Raw genomic sequence first — 13,347 nt, forward strand, 5'->3', positions numbered from 1 at the left:
TTTGTTGAATTCGATTCTGAATCGTTGAGTTGATTTGAGAATTGGATATTTGATTTTGAATTTTAGGGCCTTATGAGGATGGAAACCTGATGCAACGTTCTCCTTTACTGATAATGACTTTATCAAAGTTGTATCAGAAAAAATGAAGCCTCAAATGGCTTTCATGAAATGTACTATTGTGTTTTACTTTTATGGGTTATTCAATGAATTGTGGTGAATGCAGGGGTACAATGAAGGTGAAAGGTAGCTTGAGTGCAGCTCAAAAGTTTGCACCCGATATCTTCCTCAAGCCTTCCAAGCTTTAAACAAGGAATCTAGGTCTTTAGTTCTTCCTTGATAGGATGAATCAATTGTTGATTATGTTGATGAAGGAAGGGAATGAAGATTATGAAATGGAGGAAAATGAATGGTGTTGGAGGAAGTGACTAGAAGCATTATGTGAGGAAAAACAACTTCTTGTTGATGAATCTTATTATCACAGAGAGTATTGACTCTGCTCTAGATAAAAGAATTAAATTATCATCGACATTCAAGAGTGATTAGTGCTCTCGATAATAATATTATCTCCGACGGCTCTAAATGCTCTCGGTGATACTAATTTTTTCTTCAGTGGCAGTCGAATGACCGACACCTTCCGTTAGCATTTGTCTCCCTCGGTGAAAAACATCATCGACGACAATTATGTTAAAGATATAAACTGAGTGCCATTTGATGAGTAATTGAGAACTCACAGAGAGTTTTTGTCCTCATTAAAATCCATTTTTTACTAGTGATAACTTAATAACATGACAAGATTGCCGCTCATTTTTAACATAGATATTCTTAGAGTATATATATCGATTGGTTATATACAATATCAAACGTTATTTTTATAAGCTATACCGATTAGTAGTTTTAATCGTCATCTATCCTTTTTTTATTCAATCCAATGGAGAAATGATACATCATTTTCCTACATATTTCTATCAATATTTTACCACTCTCTATCATTTCTTTTTATTTAATATATGTATTATTAATTTTAATTATATATATTTATATTTATAAAATAAAGTAATGAATGAATTTAATGTAAAAATTGTAATTAATATGTTAATTAATGATTTAAATAAAGAAATATGAATATTTTAAGTATGAGAATTAAAGGATGAATATAATGAGAAAAATAGTTTATTAGGCAGATAGAATAGGAAGTAGTTTTCTCAACCTGCATCTCGCCCCCATCCAGCAATCTGGGCCAAAACCCGTTTTGTGGATTAGCTGACTCGCAAACGAGGCTTAAGGCCCGGTTTGTTATTCCTAGTTCTATTTATCTGCATTTTTTTAGGTTTTGTTGATTATTAAAAAGTAAAAAAAAAAAAATAAATAAATAAATAAAAAAGAAATTGTCTAAACCTTGTTGGGAATTTATTTATTTTTTTCAACTTTGATATATTTTTTTTCTAGGTATTATTGAGATCATGCCTTCATATACAAGTTTTCATCTCAATTTTAGCTATTTATTTTATGTATCATGATGACAAGTTAGACAATGCTCTAAGAACATATTGTTACAAACCTTTATTCACATTTTTAGGTTTTAATTTATTCACATTTGTAGGTTTTAATTTATCCTTAGACACATGTAATATCATTGAATAATTAAACAAATGTAAAATAATTATTTTATATGAAATGGTGAAGAGTTTATAATAGAGATCATCGTGTTGATGTCATTTTCTCACGTATAACCAAACACCGAACTTTAATCGAAATTTCTTTTATTTGCATTTAAGAACGCAAAATAACTTTTTTCCCAATTTTCTCTTAAGAAAATTGAGTGATGACTCTAAAAAGTCAAAATTAGTCTATCGATAACATTAAATCTTAACCTCACTTTAAAACGGTAAGTGAGTCGACTTTAAAAATTTCGAGAGAAGGATAAATCATAAGTTTTATTAAATTCAACATTAAGTTAAACTCTAATAAGTTATAAATCAACAACGCTTTAAGATATAAACCATTTTTAAACGTTACAACTCGAACCCGTAAAAACTCCCCAATTTCAAGTATCAATTAACACCCATTAATAAGTAATATTCTTTTGATTTATTAATAAATCTGATGACCCTCCAAGTCTCCAACAACTTTCTCCAGCTTAATTTAAAATGTTTTTAATTAAAATTAAACATAAAACTTATCAAGTTAAATGTATGAAATTAAAAATTGAACTTACAGAAATCAAGAAATTTATTCCTCAATACAATGGTCAACCTAAACAATAACAAATGTCAGGATATTGATTCATTTGGCTACACAGTGATGAACATTAAGGAAGAAGAAGAAGAAAGAAATCCAAGTATAGATAGCTATGAGATTTTAGATCACTTATTAGATAATTTATCCACAAACCAAAAGAATAATTATAAACCACAACAGCTAGTAGATCCACCTATGTTCTAAGAATCATGCAGTCCTTTGAGGAAGAAACCCGTGTCTCGAGAATATGATAATCATGAAAACATTCGGAGGAAGTTGTTCGCATATGCCATTGGCTTCACATCAGGATGTGGCTGCCAAGAGGCGGTTAGAAAAAAGAAAAATCAGATTTTCAATCGATCTGCTGAAACAAACGCCAAAAATGGGAGAAGAAACAAAACAACTGACCACAGCTGAGAAAGTTACAATGTTTGGCTTTAGATCGGGTGCTTCAAAACGGATAAAAGCACCTTTATTTCCCATCTGTATAACCGTAAAGACAAACACAAATGTCACATTCAACATTAATTAATTTAAGAAGATAACATGAAATATAATGAATTACCTGATCACAATAGTTAGGAGCTGAAAATACAGTAATTAATTTGCCATCATGTTCAATCTCATAGCCTTCCTCCTTCACCTCGTGAGATCGCACCAGCAAATCTGGAAAAAGTCCAATATTGGAGAATTTGTTTGTTTGAATAAATAAGTGAAAAATCAAACTACCTAGATCGTTATCCTGCAAAAATCTCTTTGTTACATCCCCACCAAACGAAAGACCTACACCTCGCTTGCTAGGTCCTCTACCAGGATGCGATTGTGGATCACTCCACAGCAATTCACACATCAAACCTAATAGAAAGTAAAAAATAGGATTTAAGCCTTTATCATGGCTAGATCGATCCGTCCATACATAAATTGTTAATTGTAGTTTACCTTCCTCTGGAGGTTCACAAAACCGATCAATTGCTTTAAGGTCAGAAAGCTTCACACCGTCAATACTGAAAAGACCACCATGGACTACGAAAACCTTTTGGTTTATTACATGAGCCAGAGGCAGACAACAAAATACTTTAGCAAACAGTTCCACAAATGACTCAGTCAACTTCGATCTGACCTCCCCTTCAAACCCATATATCTTATTCATGCTCTTACTTTCATGGTTTCCACGAGAGAGATATATAGCTGAAAAAGAGTTAAGAAGGGATGAAACATTAAACAATAACTTGAATTCACTTTATTATTTAGATTATGTTCAAAATAAGCTAAAACAAAATCTTGCTTAATTCGGTAAACTGTGAAACACTTAACTCCATATTATAGTAAGAGAGCATCCAAAACATAACTTTAACCATACTCAATTTATGTCATTACGCAAATTAGTCTTTAACTACATTCCCATGAAACTTGTTCAACGTTTTATCATTTTGTTTATTCAGAGCATTTATGGAATGTAATATCAATCTTTTGACACCTAAAATTTAGTATTCAACATTCAGTACTTGATTTCAGTTTTATCGAAACACCCCAAGCCATATAAAAACTAAGAAAACAGGAATCTTCCAAAGCAGGAAATTATTTACCTGATGGACACATGCACTTAAAAGCAAATAACGTGAGTATGACTTCAACTGAAAAGGATCCCCGATCCACAAAATCTCCATTAAACAAATATGGATTGTCTTCAGAAGGAAGCCCGTTTAGCTTAAAAATGTTTAATAGATCATAGAACTGCAACCACAAAACAAAAGAAGAGAAAAAAAAAAGTTTAAAGCTCCAAAAATAATTAGAGTTATAATTCTAATTAAGAGTTGAAATTAAATTACTCTTTAATTTGAGAATCATAAAATTGCAATTCTGAAGTAAGAATAATGAAATTGAAATTAGAAAATCACACACATTCAATATAGTAGAATTAGAATTTCAAATCCTTATTTTAAGTCGTCAAACAAACAAAGTATTTGGAATTCAAAATTGGGACACTCATTTCCAATTTAGCCCAAACCAAACATAGCCTAAAGGAAATTTGGAAGTATAACCATCTTGCTGGAACCACTAAGAATGGTCAAATAAAGCAGACTCAAGATCACCTCAACTGGAAAAGATTTGAGGCTCTAATTATAGAAATGGCTACATGAAAAAAGGAAAAATAAACCACAGGATTTCAAGAAGTTATGTCCAGATCCAAAATAAAGTAGTCATAAACCGAAGAATGGTAATATCCATAATTACCTGGCCGTGAACATCGCCACAAACAGTGAAGTGCTTGCCATCTGGAATATGAATATCTACAAGAGATGGCAAGGCTTGTAACAGATCTCTTGTTTGTTGGACAATCTGGTATGCATACCTATGGCAAAGACACAACAGTCCAGTATTACAAACTGAAACATGTTTCAAATCCCAGAAAAATGAAAAACTTCTAGCATTTACTTATTGTGTAAGGATTTCTGATTCTTGAAGTCTTCCATCATTTGTTTCACAAAATCTAGAGTTACAGTGTCCCCTTCTATTTTTGCCCCGGAATATTGTGGTCCCACATCTATCATAGAAAATAATAACATTAGATTAATATTTCTATTATAGCAACTAATAGCAGGAATGAATATACGTGAAGAGATGCATAATGTCAAGTTAGCCAAGAAAACTCGTAAAGTACAGAGATAAGGTTTACCGTTTACAGCACATGCAATATAATGTAAATAATAGGCAGTAAAAGTAGATATAGGATATATGGATCATAGTTGTGCAAAAGGTATAGCTTAATAAAAGTCTTCATGATAAACTCTTAGAATGTCCTAAAAAGTATCTACATCAAAGGTTAGTAAAGCGCAAAATTCCAGACAAGGACAAAATATAGTTTGGGTTCATTTAACCATTGAATGAATAAGGTTCCAAATTCCAGAATAAGAAAATGATGGCTGACTAAACTAAAGTAATCAATTGCACATTAGTTTGACAAGGAATATTATGAGAAGGAATCTTCAGGTGCCACCTTCTGGAAAATTCTAGCAACAGGTCAAAAATCTGCTTTCAACAGTTTCATGGAGAATTGATTGTTCACATAAATATATTGGTAATGGCCATTGATCTAGAATTACTACTACTAATCATTTTTTTAAATTTCAAAATAAGTACCTCTATAGTACAATAATTTATTCATTTTTCCTCTTTCCATTAAGATTTTAGTCTAAAGAATTCAGACCTACGTCATGTGTTTGAGTCTTGTTGAAAACACCGGTGGAGGCAGCCCACCATATCCCTATGACCATCAATAAAATCGCCCCTCCTGCTGACACCACTGTGGACAAATTCGTACTTATAATCAGCAGTAGGACAGATATAACCGCTACTGCCACTGCCACTGCCAGTGGAGGCACATTTTGAGAAATAGATGATGAGCTTTTGCCAGACCCTATAATGATAAAAGATTAGCAAAAATAACACTATTAACATGCATTAAGCCTAAAGAGTAATAAACTACAGATTCCATAAATAAACAAATTCAGAAATCATTTTGGTAGGCAAGTGAAGAGGTACCTTCACATAGCCTGTTCCTAGCCCAGTGATTACGCACCTAGAAGTTCAGAATGACTTAGCCTAAGTGGTAACGTTTTTTTAAGTAGACTTCCAAATAATGCACATAACTAAATAAGAAAAACCTTGTGTGTCTTGGTGGCAGATTCTAAAGACCATTAATGAAGGAAGATTTTGTCTATATCAGCCATCTTCACCTTGGAAATAAATTTGTGAAAAGAGAGTATTGACCTTCTCAACACCACTTTTACCAACCCCTTGGGGTTCACAAGAAAATCGACAGTGGTTATAAGAGAAATGATGGAAGTTCACAACCCACTAAACTAATATGAATGGAGAATCCTTTTAACCATGCACTATATCACTTAAAAACAAATTATACTTCGTTCTTTCAACCAACAAAATTTCATGTCATTCTCAACAAAGATCTCTCTCAATTATGACAGCATAATCTCTTTGGTTAAAAACCTATCCAGTAGCAGAAATAACCAATATCATCCTGAAGATTGAAGTTTCTATTTCAAACACCAGTCATCAAATACTTTAAAACAACACATGCACTCTAAAAAATAATCAACTTTTGCTCCTCCAATCAGCAAACATTCATCCTTATCAGAATCCCGAAAAGCAATTCAATCATAACACCAGAGTTTGTTCATTTTTATAGGGTCTCAGAAACTCCAATTTTCAGAATCAAGAGCTACGCCATATTACAGGATACCAAATATACGACCAAATTCAATACTCTGCATGAGTTTTACAAGAATCCAACTCTATCTATATTCTATAGGCAACGCTGATGTACATAGCTTACAATAAAAGAAAGAATAAGAGCCTTGAACTTATTAAGCTTCTTTTCAGATTTAATAAGAAATAAGGGTCATGCAGATGAGAGGAATGACAAGGACGTTAAATTTTATATAAAATGCAAACTCAGCAATTGTCAATTTAAAAATCAAATACTCAAAATTTAATATTTTTTGGGATATATGGATGACTTTTTATGGTTAGGAATTCATTCACACATTGTTTCTATAGAGTTGAAGATAGTAACACAGACTATAGCCATACAACTTACTACATGGGAATATCATTGGACATAGTACCTGTGGTTTGATAATCAATGGAATCTGCTACTGAACGCCTTCCTGATTCAGGTGCAGCAATGGCTTCTTCAAATTTAAGCTTCATTACAGCCTTTTCACATTCCTTTAACTTCTTGGTTGTATCCGGGTCATTTGGACATATTTTATTTACCTAATGTAGTTAATGAAATTATCATTCACAAAGCTGAATACTCTTCTTTTAGGTGGTAAAACTATGAGTGATGATCCTGCTTAGTTGCTGAATATACCTGTTGAAAATCCCTGAGTGCATCTTTAAATTTACCCAAGGCAAGATATGCTGCGCCTCGCCTGTAATAACCCTGTAATTACTAAAGCGTACAATTAAATACAAAACCCCTAATTACATATCAGAGCTCAAAATATTGCATGTTATAAAACGTGCCTTTGTATACTTGGGATCAATCTCAATAGCCTTCGACGCATCTTGTATAGCACTCCCATATTCTTCCAGTTTGGTGTGAGCAAAAGCACGGTTTGCCCAATATACAGAATTCTCACTATTTAGGTCAATCGCTTTTGTATACAGATCAATAGCTTGGGAATACTTATGGCCTGCAAAATTTATTAAAAAAAATCTTTTAGCTTCTGTAAGATGATCAATACTAAAGATTCCGGTTTAACCACCTTTAAAAGCTTCATTAGCGCGAGTCTTGAACTCTTCAGCACGTGAAATATTTGTGTTTTCAGTTTCCATATCGGACATACTAGACTCTCCTACTGGAATCAGACTAAAATTAAAAACCTTGAGCGACAACTCCTTCCATAGAATGCACTCTCTGCTGCTTTACTAAGTTATTTACTTCATCTTCTACCTAATAATGATTCAAAGAAAGAAGAACCTTTGTTGAAAAGAAAAGAATCTTAAACTTATAAGAGTTACTTCATGGACAGGTAACAACAACACAAAGGAAACCAATTACTAAATCCAGAAGCTTTTTCCAGTGGAGAAGGAACACCAATTACGCAAACTCTCACTTTACCTCGTGAATCGTGACAAATCAAGATAATAATACATCCAAATCCAATTGTCCTGCACGGAAAGACAAGAATGAAAGTGAAGACATTGAGAATCAGCTTCTGCTTGATGTAATTGAAAGAAGAAATAAGTGCAATTAAATGAAAATGATACCGAGTAAGAGAATCAACTGAAGCTCAACTCCCAATTTAAGATCAGGATAGATTATATCACGGAAAGATGAGATAAACAAAATCAAAAACAGAATCGAGAGAAGTCATAGACGACGAATCAGATGAATGTACCTGGCAAATATGTATTGGATCCTGATACGAAGTTGGAAGGAGAAACCCTAGTTACAGAAGCAAAACACTGGTAGCTGATCTAAACCATAATTTCCTAAAATGATTTTACCGTTTATTTCATTGAGTATGTATCTTCTTCTTTTTGTCTTAATTTATTTTCTTTCTTTTTCAACTAAATATATTTTAACATAATATATTACACAATAATTTCAAATGAATTGTTGAGTTATATGTAATATTATTTATGTTAAGTGGAAAATGAGAGAGGTCAATTATATTCCGTTCCATGATGGTTGACCTGAACGGTGTCCGTCAGTGAAAGTTTTTCCTCGAAATCGAATGGAAAGATGTGTCCGTCTCACGAAACCGAATTAGACGGAGTTGGTAGTAAAAAATATCTCCAAATAAAAAATATCTCTATAGTAGAATGGGGCGGAATGATAAACGCATTCTCCGCCCGATCCGCAACATTCACATACTTGGTGAATTTTTTTAAATGCGTCACTATATAATAATAGAAAATAAAAAATATTTTAATACTTCAGTAAAAAAAAATTGAAATTATTTGAATAAATAGTATTTTAAACAAAAAAACACATGTTAGTTTCTCTATTTGAGATGTGGTGGGTAAAAAAATAAGTTTATATAAAAAAAAAAATCTTAAATTGTGCTAATTTTAAGATCCTTTGTATGAACTTTAATTTAATTTTTATATTATTTTTTATACTATAAAAAAATACATATATTTATGGCTGACATTAAAATCTAAGTTAACTTGACTTGATAAAAAAAAATTGTTACCAATCTTTTTATTCTAAGTTAAATTTCAATTACTTTTTTAATAATAATTTATTTTTCTATAATAGTATTATTCTACTGGAGTAATTATAATGTCTGAAATTTTTTTAAGGAAAATTGTCATTCTAGTGGTAAAATGACATTTGAAAATTCTCTACTACATAGAATAATTCATACAAAAAAAATTACATGTATCTCTGAATATTAAAATCAACAACTATAATAACATTTATATTAACCTAAAATAATTTGCTAAATCCTATATATATATATATATATATATATATATATATATATATATATATATATATATATATATATATATATATATATATATATATATATATATATATATATATATATAATTGGATTTATTTTTAAATATATTTATCCTAATAATTAGTAGTTTTAAAATATCAATAAAAATAATGTATTAATTTTTAGTTTTGATATTTTGAATTATGTTAGATTAAAATATTATTATAATAGTTGAGTTTTTTTTATAAAACTATCATGTTATTATTATTTAAAAAATATTAATTAATAATTATTAAAAACAAAAAACAGTTAAATTATTATTTAAGAAAATAAATAAGATTTTTGTATCAAAAATATTCTAACCGAACAATATATAATATCTCATATTGATTTTTGAGTTCGTAAACTTAATTTTAATTCAAGATTTTCGAATTAACTTCGAACTTATTGGTAAATAGTCTAATCAATTTCAAACTTAAATTTACAAACTAATTTGAACTAATAGTAACTGAATCGAGTTCGAGCCAACTTGAAGTCGCCCATATTTGATATGTATTGTAGCTCCATGATAAGATGACTTACAAAGTCATAGTGGGATTTCGAACTAATGAAAACTAGGGTTCTAACACCTTTCACGACACCACTTCAAACTTCAAAAATCAAATTCGTGAGATTTGGTTTTTAGAAACGATTCTCGTCACTTAAACTGTCCTAAATTGGTTCTAATTTAACAATTTTGCTGTAAATGCAAAAACTAATTTTTGAAGCAAAATGATGCTCCAAACTGTGACATGAACCATTCGATAAGCATAAGCATGTTCACTCTAGATGAATCAACTAAGCAAACAACAAGATGAAGATTAACATGATCTGGATAATGAAAACAATTGAAGATACACCCACATTAAAGTTTAGAACTACAATAACAGTTTCCCATCTGTATCAAAATTATTAAAATCATTCCGCAAAAGAGAGAAGAATCTCAAACCTGCAATGTTCCATTTTTTTGTATAAACTCGCTCATTCACTCACCTTAGCTTTGCACTTCGAAGGTAATAGACAGCCGCAACCGCTGCAATGGAAGCTCCTGTCGATGCTGCAACCACCACCGGCCACTGCAACTCCCACCCGGTACTCAATTCGAGCTGATCACGACTATCATCAATGGAAGAAGACTTGGTTCCATTCATATCAAGTCTTTTCTCTTTCAAAGCAATCATCATCCTTTCCGACGATTCCAATTCCTTCACCAATTCATCAGCTTTTCTCCCCATTTCCTTCACTTTCCTTTCTGATTTCTTCAAATGTGCTTCAAGTTCATTCTTCACAATCTCTAACTCTTCTCTTTCCTTATTCAACCTCTCCAGTTCTAAACTACTCTCCATACTAATCGATTCAAGATCCTCTACCTGCGTCTTCAACCTTCGAATTTCACCGTCTTTCTCATCCAGTTTAGCTTTCGTTTCCTGCTCAATCGTGATTCTATCACTCTTCTCGCGAACCTCTCTCTGTTCCAGACCTTCAATTTTCTTCTCCATTTCTCGAACTCTAGCATCCGTCAATGCTTTCGCTTCCTTAACTCCATCCGCATCCTTATGAATACGTTCCACTAACGAATTCCTTTCCTTCTCAAGAACATCCAACTTTAAACTCTTCTCCAACTCACTCTTCTTCAACTCTTCCATAGCTTTCCTCAATTCAAATAAATCCTTACCAACTTCCTCTCCATCAGCATTCGATGAGATCAAATCACGCTGCAACCTCGATACCTCCGTCTCCAATTCCGCTGCCCTAGCAGCAGTTGATTCTAGAACCTTCTTATCCGCTTCAGAAACTTCAATCACCTTCTTTAACTCTCCCTTATCATTCTCCAATCCTTGAATCTCCGCTTTCAGTTTCTCAATTCTATTAATCATCGATTCGTTCTCCTCAGTCAATTCACGTTTCTCTAGTTCCAGTGCTTCAAACTTCTGCGACAACGCGAATGACGCATTTCCATTGTTATCATCAAAATCAACGAAATCCTCATCGCGATCGTCATTTCCGGCAATATCTACCGTTCGTTCATCGCCTTCGATCGGTGCTTCATTAACCATAGTAAAATCTACTGCTACAGCAAATTCGCAGGACAATCAACAACAATATGTAATCAAATGCAGTATGAAAATGAATCAAATCAAATCAAATCAATTGAGAGAGAAATGAACAGATCACTTACAGTTGTTTATGAAGAAATCGACGATTATATTTTCTCCAGATCAAATGAAACCAATCAACGAAAGGGGGAAGAAAGAAGACAAATAATCAACTCATTTGCCTTCACGTTCGGTTAGGGTTTTCAGCAAATTTTAATTTCAGTTTTCTTTTTAGAAAACAAAGCTAATTTTGCCCTAAAACTATCCATACTTACTAATTTTTCACTATAAAATTGATTTTAAACAATTTTATCATTAAATTTACTCAAACTCGTCATTCATGGTTATTGTAACGAACATGAAGTTGAATTGTCATTTTTTTTTATGAAACTATTGAAATTTATGCACCTAACAATCTTACATGTGTTGTCTAACTTCGGGTTGCAAATGAGTCATGCTCAATCAAAACTCGACTTGAGTTTTACTTTGATCAAGTTCGAGTCGATCTCGAATCGACTCGTTTAATAGTCAAGTCGAGCTCGAGCTCATATAATATTTGCTTGATAGTTTGTGAAACTTTTTCGAACCGGATAATAAATAATATGTATTTTTTTATTTATTTTAATATTAAACATAAAATTTAAAATAAATATTTTTTATTCAAAAATATTTAAAAAATTAATTTTAATTCATGTTGTTCGAGTTAAACTAAACTTGTAAGTAAATAGTCGAGTCGAGCTCATATAATACTTGTTCGATGACTTGTTGAGCTTTTTCGAGTCGGATAATAAATAATATATTTTATTTATTTATTTTAATATTAAAACATAAAATTTAAAATAAATATTTTTTATTCACAAATATTTAAAAATTTAATTTTAGTTCAAGAGCTTTAAGATAAATAGTCAAGTCGAACTCGAACTCAAATTTATAAACGCGTTCGAACTCAAAGATACGTTTGCAGCACTAATCTCACTCTTTCTTTTCCTTTTTTATTCTTAAAAATAAAGTATCTCCATTCAATCTCCCAATTGAGATTTACAACATTTCCTTTAGCCTTTGGTAATGTAAGCTTTCATTTCCTCTTTTCTATCCCACAAATTAATATATTCATTCTTTTCGTTAAGGTTATACCTAATGGTTTATGGAACTTGCCCTCATCGATCTGAGTGTTTAACCGAGACTTAAGAGGCAATAGAATATTTTTGACTCCTCCATCCAGACTCCAACGGAAATTTCTACTCCTTCAAAAACTTCAACCAATGAAGGCAACTCGCTCAATAGCATGACCTAAAGAAGGTCCAACAGTAACTGGATCGTAATAAAACTGTCGCACTCGTAGTTTTCATTGTTTTGTATTAAAAAAAGAATACACATTTTGCTTTAGTTAGACCCCGGATATTTTATTGTCTTCGCTTCTTCACTAAATTTTGCCACTTCTTTGTCTTTGCTAAACTTTTTGGTATTCTTTGTCTTCGCTAGACTATTTGCCGCTTCGTATCTTTTTATTTTCGCAATTTTTTTGTCGTTTTTTATCTATGCATTTTCGTTTCTTAACATTGTAATGTTTAATTGATGTCTCATTGTCTTGTGACTTGGTTTAGTATGAGTAACTTTTTATTTGTGGAAAGAGGTGCATTACATCAATGAAGCATTATCCGCAGAATAATAATTATTTTGATTAGTCAAGTGGAAAAAGTTATTAAACTATAGATGTATCAATATAAAATAACAATAAATAATTGAAGCTAAAGAAATGGCAATTTTACAAGGTATAAATTATCAAATTATTAAAAAATTATTTTAAAAAATAAAATAAAAATTAATATTTTAGTCTTACATATAATTAAATAAAAAAATTCTGTAAATAACCCTAATTCTTACTATATAACATACACCAAACAAGCTAAAAAAAATGAACCCATAATGAATTGAATTAATAATTAATCATAAAAAAATAGTTTATTATAAAATAAAAGCAAACGTATAAA

The 13,347-nt window shown here is 31.4% G+C and overlaps 2 protein-coding genes across 4 annotated transcripts; both read right to left on the reverse strand.

The window, feature by feature from the left end:
- Positions 1-2,215: 2,215 nt before the first annotated feature.
- Positions 2,216-7,942, reverse strand: LOC124935084 (serine/threonine-protein phosphatase 5-like). 2 transcript variants are annotated; one of them, XM_047475544.1, is made up of 14 exons: positions 7,886-7,942; positions 7,530-7,717; positions 7,288-7,457; positions 7,133-7,204; positions 6,885-7,035; positions 5,447-5,656; positions 4,675-4,783; positions 4,474-4,591; positions 3,825-3,972; positions 3,178-3,426; positions 2,968-3,093; positions 2,804-2,904; positions 2,647-2,721; positions 2,216-2,552 (listed from the first exon to the last, which is right to left on the reverse strand). In XM_047475544.1, the coding sequence occupies exons 2-14, from the start codon at positions 7,606-7,608 to the stop codon at positions 2,493-2,495; spliced, it is 1,668 nt and encodes a 555-aa protein (XP_047331500.1). In that variant the 5' UTR covers positions 7,609-7,717; positions 7,886-7,942; the 3' UTR covers positions 2,216-2,492. The 2 variants fall into 2 exon arrangements, with proteins under 2 accessions (XP_047331500.1, XP_047331501.1); XM_047475545.1 differs by lacking the exon at positions 5,447-5,656 and having other exon boundaries at positions 7,886-7,941.
- A 2,087-nt stretch (positions 7,943-10,029) lies between these two features.
- LOC124933965 (peroxisomal and mitochondrial division factor 1-like) lies at positions 10,030-11,560 on the reverse strand. 2 transcript variants are annotated; one of them, XM_047474416.1, is made up of 2 exons: positions 11,440-11,560; positions 10,030-11,328 (listed from the first exon to the last, which is right to left on the reverse strand). In XM_047474416.1, exon 2 carries the CDS (start codon positions 11,315-11,317, stop codon positions 10,250-10,252), a length of 1,068 nt encoding a protein of 355 aa, XP_047330372.1. In that variant the 5' UTR covers positions 11,318-11,328; positions 11,440-11,560; the 3' UTR covers positions 10,030-10,249. The 2 variants fall into 2 exon arrangements, with proteins under 2 accessions (XP_047330372.1, XP_047330373.1); XM_047474417.1 differs by having other exon boundaries at positions 10,030-11,331; positions 11,440-11,541.
- Between the last annotated feature and the right edge of the window lie 1,787 nt (positions 11,561-13,347).

This window comes from Impatiens glandulifera, chromosome 4 (genome assembly GCF_907164915.1).
Source record: "Impatiens glandulifera chromosome 4, dImpGla2.1, whole genome shotgun sequence".
Classification (NCBI taxonomy): domain Eukaryota; kingdom Viridiplantae; phylum Streptophyta; class Magnoliopsida; order Ericales; family Balsaminaceae; genus Impatiens; species Impatiens glandulifera.